Source organism: Artemia franciscana, chromosome 17 (genome assembly GCF_032884065.1).
Source record: "Artemia franciscana chromosome 17, ASM3288406v1, whole genome shotgun sequence".
NCBI lineage: Eukaryota > Metazoa > Arthropoda > Branchiopoda > Anostraca > Artemiidae > Artemia > Artemia franciscana.
Genome location: NC_088879.1, coordinates 21,916,234 through 21,936,897, shown reverse-complemented (window position 1 = coordinate 21,936,897; position 20,664 = coordinate 21,916,234). Strand labels below are relative to the sequence as shown.

Sequence of the window (20,664 nt, the reverse complement as noted above, 5' to 3'; positions counted from 1 at the left end):
AGGCATTCGACACGAATATTCAATTTCTTTTGTGACTAAGAGCTCTAGAACTTTACAGAGCACTAGAGCAACAGTGATTGGCCCGTAAGAAGAGTATTGATCTGTTGGTTTCCCTTTTTCAAGGATGGGCGACAGCAAACCGAAACAAAAAGAGTCAGGTACTATACCAGTGGAGAAAATAATCTGGAACAGCAGCGTCAGATACTCAATAAGCATAACGATACCGTGTAGCAGGTTTAGCGAGCACAGTTCGTCTACACCGCGGGAATGTTTATTCTTCTTATAGCTTTAAAGCTTATAGCTTTAAAATAGCTTCATGTACGCTTCCGTAAGTAACGACAAAATCAGGAACACACTGGCTGGATAATACCGATTCGTTGGTTTGTAAAGGGATTAGACGTATTTGGGTATGGAGCACTGAATTCGTGGGAAAAGTACGATTCCCAATCTTTTTCGCTAATCGATTCATGGGGTTTTCCGGTGGCTGGTATATAAATATATATATATATATATATATATATATATATATATATATATATATATATATATATATATATATATATTATATTATCTTCGGGAATGAAAGTGCCGGTAGTGGTATTCGAAGGGATACGTGTATCGTCAGACCAATCTATGCATCACTGCTTTTTATTTTTACATTTTCGTGAAACGATAACCTCATCTAGATTAAGATCAAGAGTAACTGACCAATCAGCGCTGATGTAGCGCCATTTAAAAATAAAAGAGCGAGGCTATCTGAAACAGAATTATTCATATTAGAAAAATAGTAAAATCGAAATATATGGATCATAATATTTCAGGAACTAGAGGGTATCAGAACACCATATCCTTTGTAACACAAGATTTAAATATTTCACTTCGTCTTGTCTCTTGCTCACAAAAATTTTATCTGCACGATTTTTAAAATAGTTTTCTTTTCCAAAGACAATGTTTAAAGCTTTATTTTGGCTACATTTTCTTTGTGGTAAAATAAAAAAAAAGACTAAAAAGAGAAACCTCCCAAAACTTGTACCTCGCTGTCAAAAGGGTCTTTGATAAGGAATCGAACTAGAAAAAAAAGCCTTAGACGTATCACCACACGAAAGTTCAGTTAAGACTCTGGTCTTAAAATATTAGACACTTGAATTCACGGTGAACTTTTGTGTAGCCATTTACAATTTATTTTTGTTTCTTATTTTAGTCTACATTTTGTGAAGAATTCTTTAATGTTTCTTTTGTCTTGTGTTTCTTGTTGTAGGAAAAACCTTGATGAATATCATTGGTTTGAGCTCTTTGCCTCCTCCCCTCCCCCCAAAAAAGAATCTCATTTCCTGACTGTTTAATTTGAGGTTTTTTCACAGTCATTTGAGCCATAAAGATGAATAACTGATGCAAGGTTTAACCTTTTCACTAGTGGTATATTATTAAAAAGCTCGAATATAAAAAAAACGCCAAAAAGGAACACAAGCATCCATTAGCAAGACCCACAGCAAAAAAGTCTTTAAAAAAAATATAGAACTCAGCATAAAGATATATCTTTTCAACGTTTGGCTGTGTAACTGAAACGTGATAGAATGACTTTCTTTTTGTCATTGGACGTGATATCCTCTTTCTATTAAATTAATGATAATAATCCCTCTATATAGGTAGTCAGCAACTTCCATTCAACCGGCATCAAACTGTATTCCCTAATGGGACGCTTCTTATTAAGGAATTGCAAGCAAGCAGTGATGGAGGAAGCTATTCTTGTTCTGTTCGAGGTACTTCTGGAGAAGTTGTTTCAAGATCTGTCGATGTTGATGTCCTTGGTAAATTAATAATAGGTTTTTTCTTCATTCAGATTTTTGATTTTTTTTTTTTTTATTATTTTTTTTTTTACTTGATGGTAATGGGCGTATTCCTCATCCTATACTGACTCCATAATTCTCAAAACCCTGAGGTACAGAACTTTATTTTGCAATTTTCTTTTCGATTTTAGGGTTGTAACTAATTGACGTACTATCATGCCCCTCCAAGCTAAAATACTGTGGACGATCCCGTAGGAGTGCTAATTTGCGTAAACGAAAAGGGTAAAAGTTTTTTATTAATATTTTTTTTCACGAATTTTCAACAAAATAATATTTTCAAAATCTATAGAATTTGCAGTTAACCCTTCTCCTGGTCAACCTAAACACCCTAGCGCCTGTGATCTGAGCTTTGAAAATTGTGATTTTATCAACACAAATTAATTCGACAAAAATTATATTAACCAAGAAATAAATACTGCATTGAGCAAAGGGACATCTCCCCTTCGTGTTATTGGCACCCGTATGGGGCAAGTCTTAGGTCTCGAAATTTTTTATTGTATCGAAACAACTTCAAATCTTGATTAAGATACAACAGAAAAATCAGTTTATCAAACAAGATACTAAGCTAAAACTGAATGTGAATTGAGGAAGGTGAACTTTTTCAACTAAGCCAAGAAGAAAGAAAGAGTGCCGGTTCACGAAGGGAGGGGTAATTTTTTTCGAAATTCAGGGGTGAGCAAGTTTGTTGTTTAGTCTGCGTGTGTTTTTTTTCTTTTTCATGTGTACATGCAAAATAAGGCTTTTAATGAAAATACGAAAAAGTTTATTTTCTAATATATAAAATGTAGGCTAAAAGATTAGGGGAGGGGCTAATCGACCCCCTCCCTTTGAGCTCTTTAAAACAAGCTTACTTTCCAAAAAAATAAGTTCAAATTAACGATACATTGAACACTAAATGTCAGAACTGTAACCAGGATTGCCAACCAGTGATACAAAAAAATCACTACATTTTAGTGATTTTGTTCAATAATCTAGAGATTTATATGCAAATTTAGTTATTTTTTTGTTTTAGCAATGTAAAATGTCACTAGAAATAATGATAATTCACTAGGGATGGCAATCCTGGCTGTAATTTAACTTTCGTAAGGGTAACACTAATAAAACATACCAGCGGTACGGCTGCATGTAAATAGTAGTAATACCTCACTGGTTCTAAACTGCCAGATAGGGGGTAAACTATTAAAGCTCCTAGTCCCTCAAGACTGTATGACGCATACGTCGGTCTGACGCAATGCCATAGCGCACGTGTATAGTACACCTACGTAATAGGGTTGCTTGTTACATCACAGGGAAATGTTTTCTTCGAGAAGCAAGCGTCTGTTTCTTAAGAAACCTAAGGGTGTGGGGAAAAACTTCAACGACTTCTTTACTCCCGCCTCCTCCCAAGACTTCTTTGGGTAATCCATAATAGAGATTCTGTAGTAAACTTTCCGAGGCCTCTAAACTCCAGATTTTCCTTGGATGTTACGTAATAGGGAGTCTATAAAAAGCCTTCAGGGGCCTGTTTACTTCAGGTTTTTTTGGATGTTGTGTAATAGTGTTTTGTTATTAAATGAATGAGGGTGGAGGGTGTTTTTTTAAGAACCACTAAGGGTAGGAAAAACATTCAGGTCCCTCTAGAGGGGGACCTTCCCAACACCGGGCCCCTATTGATCAATTCCTATTCCATTGAGGGCCCTATCATCCAATTTCACCGGGGCCTCTGACCTCACTATTGGGCACCCATAGCATCCGATTTCACTAGGGGTACCCTGCCCCAGGCATCCCATTCTATCGGGACCCTAACATCCAATTTTATGGGGCCCCGAACCTAAAGACCAGGGCCCTAGAAACAATTACAATCTGGGCCCTAACATCCAATTCCACCGGGGGCATAGTATCCAATTTCATTGGGGGCCCTAACATCCAATTCAAATAGGTTTCTAGCATCCAATTTTATCGGGCCCAATACTTAGCCACTGGGGTTCCTAGGACCCAATTCAATCAGGGGCTCTAGAATTAAATTTCACTTGGGGGACCCCTATTAACCAATTTCACTGACAAGACCCTTTTCAAGACTTTTCAAGGTTTCTTTAGTTTTCCTATGGAATAGGGGAATGTTCACTTATTATAAGAAGGATGCAATCTCTTGGGATATGCTAGATTTCTGGGTCCGTTGGGGATCACCACTTGTGACTGTAGTGGGTGCACTTGTGCAATGTTAAGTAATTATGATATACAAATGGGCGTCACATAATACTTTAAGTGATTTTTTCTTTCAAAGCGTTTTTCTCAGTAACATTTATAGGATTCAAAACGGCTCCCCTCAATAGAATGGAGCGGCTGACCAGTTGGACCATGAGAGTCTCCATAATATTTTGATTTTACTTATACATTTTAAATGATAACCTATTGCACGTAAGGAGAATCCCCTGTTAATACATACTAGAATAACTAAATGTTTGGCAAGTTTCCAGCCTTTTCTTCATGAGAGCATCAGCGACCTAATCCTATTAATTTTTGCTATATTAGATACACCTGCAAGTTAAATCATAATTGATTTTCCAAAGTGACTAAGACGGATTGAATTACATACCAGAAGTTAGATAGTATTACATAGTAGTTTACATATTGTAAGCGAAAATATTCGCTTACACTAGAATCGATCGTTTAAACTTAATGAAAAAATCGCCATTAGTGTTTCTTCTGATGACTCCTAGCAATTGAGACCTGCGTGGCACAATGCACCACCCCCGATGACATCCTTCTTGCGCACTATATCACAACTAAGAGGTTTTGAACCTTTCTCCCTCAAAAATAAATTTATAAACGAAAAAATGACCTTTTTTATTTGAACTTATTGTTTCCTGATTTTTTTTTCGTGAAACTTGTTACATGTTGATTTTTCTTCTCGTTAAACTTGTACATTAATTTTTATCCGAGTGAAAATTATTTTAATCACTTGAACTTGTTACGTGTTAATTTTTTTTCGTGGAGCTTGTTGCGCACTGAATTTTTTCGTGAAACATTGTGCATGTTGATATTTCTCTACGTGAAGCTTGTACGTTAATTTTTCTCCTTGTGAAACTGATTTTGTTTTTGGAACTTTTTGTGTGAAGATCTTTTGTTGCTGAAACTTGTTGCATGCTGTTTTTTGTTCGTGAAGCCTGTTACATGTTGATTCTTTTTATTTGTAAAATTTCTGCATGACTTTTCTCTTCGTGAAACGGATTTTGTTGATGGAGCTTGTTGCTAGCTAATTTTTGTTAGTGCAACTGGCTGCCTCCTATTTTTTTGTGAACTGATTTTGTTCATGGAGCTTGTTGCGTTACGATTTTGTTGGTGGAACTTGTTGCATGCTGATTTTTGCTCTTGAAACTTATGGCATGCTGATTTTTCTCTTCGTGAAACTTGTGCATTGATTTTTCTCCTCACAAGACTGATTTTCTTCATGGAACCTGTTGCACGCTGATTATTGTTCTTGGAGCTTATTGTGTGCTGTTTTTGTTCGTGATACTTGTTTCATGTTGATTTTTCTTCGTTCAACTTGTACATTGGTTTTTCTCCTCGTGGAACTCATTTTCTTCCTGGAACTTCTTGCGTGCTGATTTTTCTTCGTGGAACTTGTCGCGTGCTGATTTTTGCTCGTAAAACTTGTTGCATGTTGATTTTCCCATTCGTGAAGCTTGTACAATGATTTTTCTCCTCGTGAAACTGATTATGGTCATGGAACTTGCTGCGTGCTGATTTTGTTCGCGGAGCTTCTTAGAGACTGATTTTTGTCGGTTAAACCTGTTGCATGTTGATTTTTCTCTTCGTGAAACTTGTAAATTGATTTTTTCCCCCTCTTGAGACAGATTTTGTCAATAGACCTTGTTGTGTAAAGGGTTTTGAAAGTGAAACTTGTTGAGGTTGATATTTCTCTTTGCAAAATTTTTAGATTGATTTTTCTACTCTTGAAACAGATTTTATTCATGGAAGTGGGTGTGAAGATTTTTATGTTCGTTAAACTGGTTGCGTGTTGATTTTTATCTTGAAATTTGTAGTTTGTTGATTTTGCTTTTAGTGAAACCTGTACATTGATTTTTCTCCTTCGAAAACTGATTTTTTTTTCATGGAACTTGTTGCGTGATGATTTTTGTTCGTGGAAATTGTTTTGTTCTGGTTTTTGTTTCTTGACACTTGTTGCATATTGTTGTTTCTCTTCGTCAAACTTGTATATTGATTTTTTTCCTCATGAAACTCATTTTGTTCCTGGAACTTATTGTGTGCTGATTTTGTTTTATGGGACTTTTCGCGTGCTGATGCTTGTTCTTAATATTTGTTTTATGTTGACTTTTGTCTTCGTGGACGTTTATTTTTCTCCCTTCGAAACTGATTTTGTTCATGGAATGTTTTTCTTTTCATTTTGTTTTGTTTTATTTTGTTCATCATTACATTAAATGTAAGCTGAACAAAACACTAGACATTTATTACCAAACAGTTTTTTTTTACAGCAATAACTACTACATCTCTAGAAAAGTAAAATTTGAAAGGTAATGAAAACAAGATTTAACTTTACAGTCCCTACCGGCTGTGCTAATATCCATTTCATGATCCTTCAGCGAGAAAATGCAAAGGGGGGCTGGGAGCCTTCCATCCTGTACTTTCGCACAACCTTTCTGTTTCTTTTCCCAGATGTCACCAGGTACCCATCTAGAGCTGGCTTATGGTTCTTTAGAACAGTGTTTGCATAATTTCCAAATATTTTAACTTTTGGAAAGATGAATCCATGCTCCACGAGCTATGCTTACCTCATTATGGATGTGGAGTTGGGTTCTTCTAATTTTTCCCATGAGTTCTCTGGCAGTGGTCTGTGGCTGCTGAGTCATTGCTATATATGTTCAAATATATGTATTTGAACATGTATACTCCTCCCCAAAAGACTGCTTAATAGTGATGCAGATTAATGTAACAATATTCTAGCCATTTTGGCAAACACTCTGACGTCTTTCAAGATTATGTTTTTAAGGTATCGCTTCGTCATATTTTAGGGGGAATTCTACATCTCTCTTAAAAATAGGTTTGAGGAGCCTACATCTTTTCGTTTCAAGTGGGATATAGAAATTATCCACTCACATCCATGTCAACTTCCAGTTTTGGGTATGGTTGTACTTTCGCTAACAAGAATATCAGTTAGCCCAATTTTCTTTTTGGAGAGAAACCGATTGTAGGTAATCAATAGTCCTAGAAGCTCCTCCATTGGCACAACCTTTGGATCTTCAGTAGAGAAATCTCTTCTCGAAGGGGTGTCTGCCGCGGTAGGTCTTAACTATCAGTGCCCCTGGCTATTTATCACGTCCTTGATTCATGACGCCGACAATTAATCTGGGCGTCCATTAATCTGGCCGATAATTTCGTCGAGACTACATCAGAATTAAAGTCCAGACTGCTTTCTATAATCTTGGCCTCCACAATGTCTGTAAAAGGAACAATATGTTTATTCCCGAGGGTTTGTCGTAATCAGCTTTACGACATCACTAAAATCACTCTTTCTATTTGGTACTCCGGTAGCCCTTTTCCCTCTCTCTACTTTGGGGTGCTATTTAGCCCAAACGCTTTCCTGTGTTGTATTTTGGAATTTATTCGCCTTATTTCTTTTTTGCCACTTGGTTTTGTCCGTTTACCAGCTATAGTCCACTGCCTGTGACCAACCCTGGATTCCGCAATCCCAGGCACCTCGGTACAGGGAGGTGATCCATACAACCTTGCTGCATCTTGCTTTCCTTCTTTTCCTTCGGGTCATTTTCTTATGGGACGAGATTTATCCCAGTTCTCATCTTTCAATTGAGCCTCAGTTAGGCCATTCCCCGACTCTGATTCATTTTTTTTACTGTGGGAGAGTAGCGGCTCCTATTCACTGCGTTCCTATTACCCTCAAAACTTTTCAAATCCATTGCTATTGGTGGCATCATCCCAGGAAATCATTGTTCCATAACTGTTTTCAGGGATTCATTGTCATTTTGTAGTAAGTCCACCTCTTCCACGCTCATACCGTCTTCAGATGGGGATCTGTGATCTGCTATTTTACTCTCACTGCTATTATAACAACTCATCATAAAAAATTCTCTTAATCTTATTCTTGTACAAACCAATCCAGAATCTCTACACACGACAAAGTCACTTCCAGATTTAGATTGGGCGGGGCCACTTCAGATCCCCTATAAGAACCCTCAGCCATCTCCTCTAGCAGCCATCCAGGGATTATTGGTTTCAGACAAGATTTTTCGTCATCCAACGTGACAGCCTCCTTAGTGACAAGCTCAGGCTTGGGTCCTTCCCATGACGGTGGCCTGCGACACAGAGTATACCGATTTTATTCCCTCTACCCTTTCACTAAATCCTCACCCAGAGCTTCACCATAGCAAAGGTCCCTTCATGGTTAAAATCCACCGTCATTATTCCACCCTCAGCAATGTTGCTCACTCATCGCTTTAGTGGCCTAGATAAGGTTGAGAAAAGCCCAGATCACATGAAGTGGCTTGACTTGGATGTACCCAGTCCTGAAATGAGGGCGTGAGATTGGACTCACCAAGAAGGACTAGACCAACCCAAGAACCCAAATAAGCTACTGTTTGGAAATATCTGGACGTCTCCGTCTTTTGTTTTACTTCCAACAGTCCTCCCCATTTCTAGCATCAAACATAGGAATTCTTCAACCTTACGCTTTACGACTCTAGATCTAGGAACTCAGCAATTAAGGTGACATCACCGTTCATCAGAAGGCTATGGGTTTGACATCAACATTCCATGCCTACATGTATTCTGGACCAAATCGTTTTTCCAACCATCCAATAGAAACCCGGTACATTCAGGAGAACCACACAAAGGTGGATGGACACTACTCCTTGAGGCTTGGAAAGCGAAAATATTCTCTGTATGACCCTATAAGCCCACAGCCCAAACTACAACCTGTCCAGCCTCAGCCTTATTTACAGTTTTGTTTTTGTTTTTCCTTTCTTTTGAATCTTACTAAACGAAAAAATTGGCTCACTCTGGACAGCTCGAAGTTTTGGCTGTGGGCTAATGGGTTCGCATGAAAATATGGATGTTTTTCTTAGCTCTGCTTCTTCGGCTTAAAAAATAGGGAAAAAAAGCTCGTCTAGCCTTCTTATCCAAAACTAATTATGGGTTTTATAAAGGGGTAAAAACCAAATGAAAACTTAATATATAATTAATAATCAGGACAGATAAATATTTTTTCTTAGCTAGGCATTCTACGCCTTTGGATAACGGAATCAAAACAATATGGTTTTTTAGACTAAAACAACTATTGCGGCTTGAGAGGGAGCAAAACGAAAGTTAAACTTAATACGAAATTAATTTTCTGGATGGATTCATAGTTATGTGGTAAAAATATTTCTTCTCATTCAACCCCCTGCCCGACTCAAATTCTTTAGTTTGCAGATAACCCCGGGAATAGGTTTATTCTTATTTATCTAGGATATATCTGAAGAAACCCTTTTTCTTAAGAATATTTTGGGATTATAAAACTCAGCCACTTAGTTTTGTATGTGCAATTTTTGAGTATTTCAAATTTCCAGTGTAGATTAAAACTCCAAATATTCCATTAACGTTTTCTTATTTAATGTGCCTACGGTCAAGATACAATGGACAAACAGAAAAAGAATTGAATGGTTTAGCACAGTCTTTAATAATTTAAAGAGTCAAGCCAAAACATGACTAAGAAATAACGTTTTTTATTTTCTAAAATTCTTTTTAAAAAATGTAATGTTAATTAACAATTAGATTGCTCGACACTGAATCATAAATAGTGATCTAGATTTTGGCAGCTCCCTTTTGAGTGTTGGTAATAAAACGAGGGTAAACTATAGGTTTTAAATAGAACTATGGAACATTGGTATAATCTACTTTCTCAAGTTTGACTTTTCAGTTGCACCAAAAATTGTTCCTTTCCAATCACTAGAAGGTATCTCGGTTGGAGGTAGATCTACACTAGTTTGTTCGGTATCAGAGGGCGATACGCCACTATCCATAAACTGGTACAAAAATGGACAGCCTCTTTTGACTGGGAACGGGATTACTGTACATGTATTTGGCGAATTCAATTCTTTCATGACAATTGAGGCAGTTCGTTCAGATCATGCAGGAGTGTATGCTTGCCATGCCACTAATGCTGCTGGTAGCGTGGAATACGCTGCAACGATAACCGTCAATGGTATGATTTGAATAAAATTTGTAGTTTTATGAGTCATGTCAGTAAATTTTCCATACCAGCTAAGTGACGTATGGGATATTATTTATTTAATTCTTTCAAGTCTTGTACTTCATCTTTTCTAGAAAAACAGCAAAACTTGTGAAGATTCTATTTCCACTTGTATGCAATTATATTTAGCTTCAAACAAGCAGCTTTTTCAGGGTTCCTCTTAATATTATAGTTTCTTATTTACCTTATAAGTTTTTACCAGTCTATCTAAACACTACTTTAAAGCAAAAACAAATTAGCACCATACAGTCGGATAGAAGTGTGATTTTTTGAAGATATGAAAGCTCGACAGAAACTGCAACTTCTTAGCAGCAATTATTGTGTACTTTTGTCAATTAACATGCGTGACTTTGTTTTGTCTCTCTTAAGAAGGCTTTGACATTTTTAGAGGGAATTTTCTGGAGGAGCATGTTCTGAACACGAAACGACGAAAATACTCCATTTTCATCTTTTCCACCTCATTTACATTCTTTTCTTACGCTAGATATTTTTCCCCAGTTCCACCTAGGATAGTACCATTTTTATTCAGAGAAGAAGTTGTTGAAGGCCTCCGAGTCCAAGTAACGTGTTCAGTGGATATAGGTGACTTGCCGATTACGTTTATGTGGAAGAAAGACGATCAACCACTAAAAGAGATAGAAATCCGTCAAATTGACGAATATTCGAGTATGATCGTCATTGACAGAGCAACAAGCAGTCATTCAGGAAACTATAGCTGCTGTGTGGAGAATGGGGCGGCAAAAGACTTTTACTCTGCGATACTAAAAGTTTCTGGTGAGATTTTAAGATGGTAAAATGCACAAGGCACAAACGTTATTTTATTACAATTTATGCACTATTCTGAATCACTAATTTTTAGCGCTTTTATCATTGCTTCGAGTCATTTTTTTGCATACCATTATAATTTGCAGCACGTAGTCTAATCGAGTATACAAGCAGGTATTTATTATACTTGTATGTTGCGATCACAGGGAACTCGAAACATACAGAAAATCACAGTTTATGCACCAGTATGAATCACTAATTTTTAGCGCTTTTATCAATGTTTCGAGTCACTTTTTTGCACTGCATTATGATTTGCAGCACCTAGTCTAATCGAGTGTACAGGCAGGTATTTATTATACTTGTATGTTGAGATCACATGGAACTCGAAAAATACAGAGAATCACAGTTTATGCACCATTATGAATCACTAATTTTTAGCGCTTTTATCATTGTTTCGAGTCACCTTTTTGCACTGCATTATAATTTGCAGCACCTAGTTTAATCGAGTGTGCAGGCAGGTATTTATTATACTTGTATGTTGAAATCACATGGAACTCGAAACATACAGAAAATCACAGTTTATGCACCATTATGAATCACTAATTTTTAGTGCTTTTGTCATTGTTTCGAGTCACTTTTTTGCACTGCATTATAATTTGCAGCACCTAGCCTAATCGAGTGTACAGGCAGGTATTTATTGTACTTGTATGTTGAGATCACATGGAACTCGAAACATAGAGAAAATCACAGTTTATGCACCATTATGAATCACTAATTTTTAGTGCTTTTATCATTGTTTCAAGTCACTTTTTTGCACTGCATTATAATTTGCAGCACCTAGCCTAATCGAGTGTACAGGCAGGTATTTATTATACTTGTATGTTGAGATCACACGGAACTCGAAACATACAGAAAATCACAGTTTATGCACCGTTATGGATCACTAGTTTTTAGTTTTTTTATCATTGTTTCGAGTCACTTTTTTGCACTGCATTATAATTTGCAGCACCTAGTCTAGTCGATTGTACAGGCAGAAAATGTTGATGTATTTATTATGTTCGTATGTTGAGATCACATGGATCTTGAAACATACCGAAAATCACAATTTATCCACCATTATGAATCACTAATTTTTAGTTTTTTTTATCATTGTTTCGAGTGAAAGTTCTTAAGCCGAACTGGCCAGACATGACAATAAACAATCAAGAGAGATAAAACTCTAAAAAAGAGAAAACTTCAAACGAGACGACGGCCAGTAGAATTAAAAGACTAAAACAACGCGGATATTTCGCCTGTATAAAACAAGGCGTCTTCAGCACAAGATAGAAAATTAAAAGAAAACTAATCTAAAAACAAATAAAAACCACCACCAAATATAATAAATGCAATTGTCGCTACTTATCCACGTAGGGAAAAGCAGCTATGCGAGTTACTTCAATGAGAATCAAAGAGCAACTGAGGAAAATTTATGAAAATTGAAACTTAGTTAATTATTCTGTTGCGAAATAATCCTTTTGTAAGCTAACATTGAAGCAACTCTTTTTGGTCTAGTGGGTAATCTTGTCCCCTGGTGATTGTGTAAAATTTTAATTCCCCCATCGACTATTGGTTCATTTTTTAAAAGAATATCATAAATTTGGTCAATATTTAAATTCCCTCTGTCTCTATTTATTGAAATATTAGCAAATATATGTTTTTTAATTTCTATAGCCTCCCTCGCCCACTGAGAAAAACCTCTATCATTAGAAACAGCTGTAGCCTCATCAAATTGTATAAAATGTTCAGGATAAAAGAATGTGTGTTCAGCTAGAGCCGAAAAAAAAGTTTCGGGAGGCTTTCTTAGTTGTAGGGTTTTTTCTATTGAGTAGCGATGCTCAATAAATCTTTCAGTAAATTGTTGGTGAGTTCTACCAATATAAAACTTTCCACAGGAACAAGGAATTTTTATACCCCACTAACTAAATCCCCCCGGGTTAAATCCTTCCCAGAATTAAGAAAACTACCTAATGGTCTCACTGATTGGAAACAAGTATCAATGTTATGTTTACCCAAAATTCTTTTAAGCATCTCCCCCAAAGTAGGTACATAAGGTAAAGAAATAACCAATTTCATAATGACTTCAATTCTCAAACTCGCCATGGTCACATCTTGTATCAAATCAAAGTGCTTTTTGTAATTTAATCCTTAATATATCCTCGCACTTTTTTACGTTACAATTTGAATACATGGACACTACATCAAAACTACAGAGAATTGAATTCTCTTCCAGTGTGAAATTTTTTAACTTATTAGTAAGATCAGGGGAATTTTGTATATATGATTTTTGTGTTCCTAAGAGTGGACGCAATGCCACCGACAACCACTTTCCTAATTTTGCCACTGGTGATGAAAAAGTTGATACAATGGGACGGAGGGGGACTCCCGTCTTATGAATTTTGGGTAGACCATAGATCTTTGGTGCGGAACAACCTCTTGGATAAAATTTATTATAAAATTGTGGGGTAATGTGTAAATTATTTTTCAGGGACTCCAATTCCTTTCTAATCGATTTTACATATTTATCCGTACTTAGCACTTTGATTTGATACAAGATGTGACCATGGCGAGTTTGGAGATTGAAGTCATTATGAAATTGGTTATTCTTGCAAATGAACATTCTCTTTATTTTGGTTTTAGAGGTGAATTTTATAAACAGGTGTTTGGTTTGGCTATGGGGGCATCTCTCTCCCCTTTGTTGGCAAATCTCTTCATGGAATCTATTGAAACCTCCGCCATACACAGTTTTAGGCTCTCTCCTTGTTTCTGTGGCAGATTCATGGATGATGTGGTCTGCATTTGGAAACACGGTTTAGAGTCTTTAGACCTTTTCCATAAACATTTAAATAGTTTTGACAAAAACGTAAGATTTACAGTGGAGTTTGAAGAAAGTGATCAACTACCTTTTCTGGATATCTTATTGATCAAAAGTGAGTTCCATTTACTTTTTTCAGTTTATAGAAAGCCTACCCACAATGATAGATATTTGAACTTTCACTCTTGCCACCCTATCTCAGTGAAACGAGGGGTTGTGATTGCACTGGTGAATAGAGCTTTCAGAATTTGTTCCCGGGAGTTTTTAGATTCTGAGTTGTTATATTTGAGGGATGTTTTATTTTGTAATAGTTACCCGATTAAATTCATTGATAAAATAATGAAAAATAGACGCATTAAACACAACAATAGGGTTATTGGGGTTTCACAGTGCACAGAATTGGACTTACCGAAACGTTTCATTTCTTTACCTTATGTACCTACTTTGGGGGAGACGCTTAAAAGAATTTTGGGTAAACATAACATTGATACTTGTTTCCAATCAGTGAGACCATTAGGTAGTTTTCTTAATTCTGGGAAGGATTTAGCCCGGGGGGATTTAGTTAGTGGGTATATAAAATTCCTTGTTCATGTGGAAAGTTTTATATTGGTAGAACTCACCAACAATTTACTGAAAGATTTATTGAGCATCGCTACTCAATAGAAAAAACCCTACAACTAAGAAAGCCTCCCGAAACTTTTCTTTCGGCTCTAGCTGAACACACATTCTTTTATCCTGAACATTTTATACAATTTGATGAGGCTACAGCTATTTCTAATGATAGAGGTTTTTCTCAGTGGGCGAGGGAGGCTATAGAAATTAAAAAACATATATTTGCTAATATTTCATTAAATAGAGACACAGGGAATTTAAATATTGACCCAATTTATGATATTCTTTTAAAAAATGAACCAATAGTCGATGGGGGAATTAAAATTTTACACAATCACCAGGGGACAAGATTACCCACTTGACCAACAAGAGTTGCTTCAATGTTAGCTTACAAAAGGATTATTTCGCAACAGAATAATTAACTAAGTTTCAATTTTCATAAATTTTCCTCAGTTGCCCTTTGATTCTCATTGAAGTAACTCGCATAGCTGCTTTTCCCTACGTGGATAAGTAGCGACAATTGTATTTATTATATTTGGTGGTGGTTTTTATTTGTTTTTAGATTAGTTTTCTTTTAATTTTCTATCTTGTGCTGAAGACGCCTTGTTTTATACAGGCTAAATATCTGCGTTGTTTTAGTCTTTTAATTCTACTGGCCGTCGTCTCGTTTGAAGTTTTCTCTTTTTTAGAGTTTTATCTCTCTTGATTGTTTATTGTTTCGAGTCACTTTTTTGCGCTGCATTATAATTTGCAGCACCTAGTCTAGTCGAGTGTACAGGCAGAAACTGTTGATGTATTTATTATGTTCGTATGTTGAGATCACATGGAACTCAGAAGATACAGAAAATCACAGCTAAAAACATTAAATCTAAGAACATGACCTTCAAATTCTGAAAATAAGCCTCAAATCTACCTGAGTTTGTAAATGAATTCTGGTGGTCTGAAAGTCTTGTTACCCCCAAAGAATATTCTAATTTAAATACTAATTTATTTTATTTTCATTTTAGAACTAGTGACGTTGGTAAAGACAATAATGATTCAAAAATAAATTATCAAGTAACAGAGAGTTGTTCCTATTCCATTTCGTATTATTCGCTCTTCTAGTTTCTAAGTATTTTTGTACTTCTATTGCTCTATTAGTTGGTAAACAAGTTTCAGCTTACCCTATGATTTAGGCCTGTTTGGATTTTTACGCTAGTCGTGCACATTACAGTAATCGCTGTTAAATTTTAATTTTGATATATTTAATTTTTTGGTTTCTTAATATACTTTAAGTTACTTTATTTAGGCAGTAGCATTCTGTTTGAACTGATGAAATGTTGAACATTGGCGATGATTTTCTTTGTTCTTAAAAGGATCGTTGTAGTTTTTTATATTTAACTTAATGAGTTTTGGTTTATAAAAACTAATATTTCGGAGTAAATCGTCAAGATGCTTAACAAACATAAACTAATTAAAAATAGAGGAGGAAGAAAAATAGAGAGTTCAAAAATTAAGCAAGTTGAGAAACTACTTTCTAAATATATTTGGTATTCCGAGAGTCAACTTTCTGAAGGGAGCTAAGACGAGCAATTTTATCCTAGGAGGAGGGAATATCGTGAAAAAATTGGAAAGTCGATAGAAGGTACTAGAATATATATTGGAGCGCAGTTGTAGACAATAAAAGTGAAGGTCAATGTCTAGCAGCGAGTAGAATCAAATTAAAGCTGAAATTTTGGAAAGGTAACTACTATCATAGAATTTATGACGTTGGTAGACTTCACGATCAGAATTACTGAGAAACTTTCCAGGGACAGCTGGGTATTAAGTAAGAGAGGGTAAAATTTGGATAGAATAATTTTCGGAAAAACAGCTTGTGACGTGGCAGGTGGTGTCTTAGGGAAGAAATTTATAAACGCTTCTAATCATTAAGGTTAGTCTAAGGCAAGTCTAAGGTTAGAAATGCATCAGAATCGCTTTAAGTTTAGTAGAAATGAGGAAGGAGAAGAGATGAGGCAATATTTCTTTACAAGAAATATTTTAGACATACAACATATAAAAATTGGAGGATTGTAAGGAAAGCATGCACATATGAATTAAGGAGGTTTGAAGTAAAAGCCCTGGATGAAATTACCGAAGATCTGGAAGATGCAGCCAGACGGCATAGTAGTAAAATACTTTACTGGCATACTAAAAAACGAGAGGGAATATACACTCAGAACTGTCCCAGTTAAAGACAGGAATAGGATTACAATTCGTAATAAAGAAAAGGTTGGAAAGATATGGGTAATACATTATGACAATGAGCTAAAAGTCCATAAAGCTATAGAAAAATTAATAGAAAAGAATGAAAATGTTTGTTATACTTTGAAAGTGAGGGAAAACTTGTTTTACGAGGGAGCATTGGAGATAGTATAAAAGATTTAAAAATAACATGGTCCTAGGTGCTGATGCTGTGGTAAATGTTTTTTTTTTTTATATGGCGGTTGTGAAGTTAGAGATAATTGGCTTTAAAGTTAGAGATAAGTTACTGAAGATTATTATAGGATTTTTGAAAAATGAGAAGTATGGTACTTAGCAAATTAGTTAACCCCCCCCCTCCCTATATGAAAGGTGATAAGAGCTCCTGAATAACACGCCAAAGGCTTTGAAAGAGCATAGAGTCAAATGGAAAAGTAAGACTCTTATAGGCTTAGATTATGCTGAAGACTAATGTTAATGTTTTAAAATAGATGATAATGCTATGATTATGGATGCACTGAAGTTCTGAAACGTGGGTGCCCTGAAAGACAGAAAAGAATTATTAAATGTTTACCAGAAAAATTGTCCACACATTATTTTTGGTACCCGTCTAAGTGGCTGTATTTCAAACAATTATTCGATGAAAAATTTGACTCTATTCTGATTTCAGGACTGTAATGAGAGTAAGGTTGAGATGACTAGGAGTAATCCTCGGTTGAAGGATGACCGACTGCCTAAGATAGTCTTTTTTGGTAATCATCTTAGCTCAAAAGAAAAGCAGGTCGTCCCCGAATCAGTTTGTAGGAGGTGGTAAAGAAAGATTAAAGGGAAATTGGAACTTTGTATGAAATTGTAAAGAGGGGAAGCTTTGAAAAGTTTTGGGCAGAGACAAAGGCGAGCAGCTATGTTGGACTCAGGTGGCTTGGGGTGGCAGTGAGTTATCATTAATGGTAGTAGTAGTAGTGTCACTTTTTATCGTTAAACAGTGGAAATCTGGTACTTGCATTATTAAGCAATTTTATCAAAAAATTCATACTTTTAAACTGTATTTAAACATTCAAGATATAAATTCTTCAGTATTTTATACTATTTTTTTTTACATATGCCTATAACAACCATTTTTGCAAACAGACGTCTCACCATCTATACAAATATATCATAAAGTAATCATCGTAGGTAAATCAATATAGATGCAAGGTTTGTACTGTCCATTAGTGTATATATCCATCGGGATATTAGTATACTTTTATTTGTACAGAACGATTTCAATGGATATAATATTCTGTAAGTGAACTCAATATACCTCAAATTAAGACTTGTTTAAAATCTCTTATAAACACAAATTAGGTAGTATCATGTTGGCTTGAAATAAAAATTTAGCCTTTAGATGGATTTTGAAAGAATAAAAATTATTTCTACCCCCTAGTGCCTCCATCATGGACAACTGAGCCTAAGCAGGAAGTGAAGTTTCTGGACGGTATGATTTCCCAACTGCATTGTGCTGCAAGTGGCTTTCCAGAACCTCTTATAAAATGGAAAAAAATGCTAGGTATGCACTTTCAACATTTATGGATTTTTAAATGTTACCTTTCAACTTTATAATAATTTCCCAAATGCACTGTGCTGCAAGTGGCTTTCCAGAACCTCTTATAAAATGGATAAAAAAATGCTAGGTAAGTACTTTCAGCATTTATGGATTTTTAAATGTTACCTTTCAACTTTATAATAATTTCCCAAATGCACTGTGCTGCAAGTGGCTTTCCAGAACCTCTTATAAAATGGAAAAAAATGCTATGTAAGCACTTTCAGCATTTAATGATTTTTAAATGTTACCTTTCAACTTTATAATAATTTCCCAAATGCACTGTGCTGCAAGTGGCTTTCCAGAACCTCTTATAAAATGGATAAAAAATGCTAGGTAAGTACTTTCAGCATTTATGGATTTTTAAATGTTACCTTTCAACTTTATAATAATTTCCCAACTGCACTGTGCTGCAAGTGGCTTTCCAGAACTCTTATAAAATGGAAAAAAATGCTAGGTATGCACTTTCAACATTTATGGATTTTTAAATGTTACCTTTCAACTTTATAATAATTTCCCAACTGCACTGTGCTGCAAGTGGCTTTCCAGAACTCTTATAAAATGGAAAAAAATGCTATGTAAGCACTTTCAGCATTTATGGATTTTTAAATGTTACCTTTCAACTTTATAATAATTTCCCAAATGCACTGTGCTGCAAGTGGCTTTCCAGAACCTCTTATAAAATGGATAAAAAATTCTAGGTAAGCACTTTCAGCATTTATGGATTTTTAAATGTTACCTTTCAACTTTATAATAATTTCCCAAATGCACTGTGCTGCAAGTGGCTTTCCAGAACTCTTATAAAATGGAAAAAAAAAAAAATGCTAGGTAAGTACTTTCAGCATTTATGGATTTTTAAATGTTACCTTTCAACTTTATAATAATTTCCCAACTGCATTATGCTGCAAGTGGCTTTCCAGAACTCTTATAAAATGGAAAAAAAATGCTAGGTAAGCACTTTCAGCATTTATGGATTTTTAAATGTTACCTTTCAACTTTATAATAATTCCAGCCTTGGTATTTAGTTTAGATTGAAATTTGGATATATGAATTGGCATTTTATATTTAAGCATTATATTTCTAGACCAAAGAAAAATTTACTTCGTTCACAAATTAAAATTCTTGTACCATGATAGGATACAAGCGTCTTTTTACATCAGTTTTTATTTGAGAACGACTATGTCATGTTCAACTAAATTCCAGAGATTTTGTAATTTCACCGATTAGCTGAATTTTTCTTGAAAGTTAATTTTTCTCTGCTATCTAAAACATTAGAATTTTATTCAGTTTAGTATTTCTACTTGTGATAAATGCACAACAATCGCTTGGTTACTTGTGTAGATTTCCCCAGACATTTTGAGAACAAATAGAAGAAAAAACCTAAAAACAAAACAAAAAAATATTTCCAGAAGAATTACGTACTGCAAGTGCCTAAAAGAAACATCAAATTCACGAAAAATTGCTCAATTACTAAAAAAAAGTGTTGTATCATGTCACATGCTTTTCAGATAAAAATGTTTGCATAATTTTAGAATAAAAAAAAATATTTTGTTCGTTCTGTTGATCGTTGGTTAAGGGAATTCTCCCAGACTTGAAAACTGGAAATAACTACCGTGATATTGTCTATCGATGCAATAGAATGAATTTTTAAGGTATCTAAGGCAAATGAATTAAATACCCACCGTTTTACTAAATTATTTGATTGATCCTAGAGATTAATACAGCCAATGATACATAGACATGGTTTCCGCTGGTGGCAGATCTTTGGCAAACACTCATCGTTATTTTTTCTAAATATACTTTTAAGTTAGTATTCGCTCTTTTTATTTTTTTTAAGGGGGTTAAATGAAAAGTGACAACCTGGCATGGCTGTTCAAATGTAACCTGCTGATTGATTTTATCTCTTACCTTTCTAAGAGTCGGGTAATGACAAAACTCAATATGTTAGCCTACATGTTTACAACTGCCTTTGATTTTTAATTAATTCCTTGTTTAAAAATTTCTGAATTATTATTATTTGAATTTTCAAATATAGAATCTCAAGTCAAAATACAGGAAATATATTTGTCCGAATATTAATTGATGTTTTCCGAAATGTAACACTTAAGATATTTTAGTAATTGTTTAAGAGTTTTATTATACAATTATAACATAAGCAACGAGAGAAAAAATCACAGAATATCACTACATGGCTTTACAGATCGGCCGAAGTCCGCATTAAAAGAGCCATGCCCTTTATGACTACAGATTTGAGGCTACTATTGCAATACAAAGGCAAAAGCTGGCATTATAATCATTAAAAATAAACAGAAATCGGTTTGGAAACAGTTTTATCACACATTGTGCAAAGCTACTTTAAAACTTAAAATTAATGGATATCAGTTTACAAAATATACCAAACTTGAAACAGACATAAGCTATAAACGAAGATTTGAAATAAACAATGAGGCAAAAACTAATGAGTTTGGTGTTGCCCTTCCTCCCCTCAAAGAGAAGACGATTTAATTTGCCCTTTCATAAAGACAATACAAATTTTGAACTT

The 20,664-nt window shown here is 35.1% G+C and overlaps 1 protein-coding gene across 3 annotated transcripts in view; it reads left to right on the top strand.

Annotated features, from left to right (window-relative positions):
- LOC136038001 (cell adhesion molecule Dscam2-like) overlaps positions 1-20,664 on the top strand; it is a 142,007-nt gene that overhangs the window by 23,414 nt on the left and 97,929 nt on the right. The window contains exons 5-7 of one of the 3 annotated variants that reach the window (XM_065720915.1): positions 1,647-1,808; positions 10,591-10,866; positions 17,967-18,089. In XM_065720915.1, coding sequence (XP_065576987.1) covers positions 1,647-1,808; positions 10,591-10,866; positions 17,967-18,089 — 561 coding nt within the window. Of the gene's footprint in view, positions 1-1,646; positions 1,809-9,759; positions 10,045-10,590; positions 10,867-17,966; positions 18,090-20,664 lie in introns of all 3 variants that reach the window. The other 2 variants (XM_065720914.1, XM_065720916.1) reach the window with 2 other exon arrangements.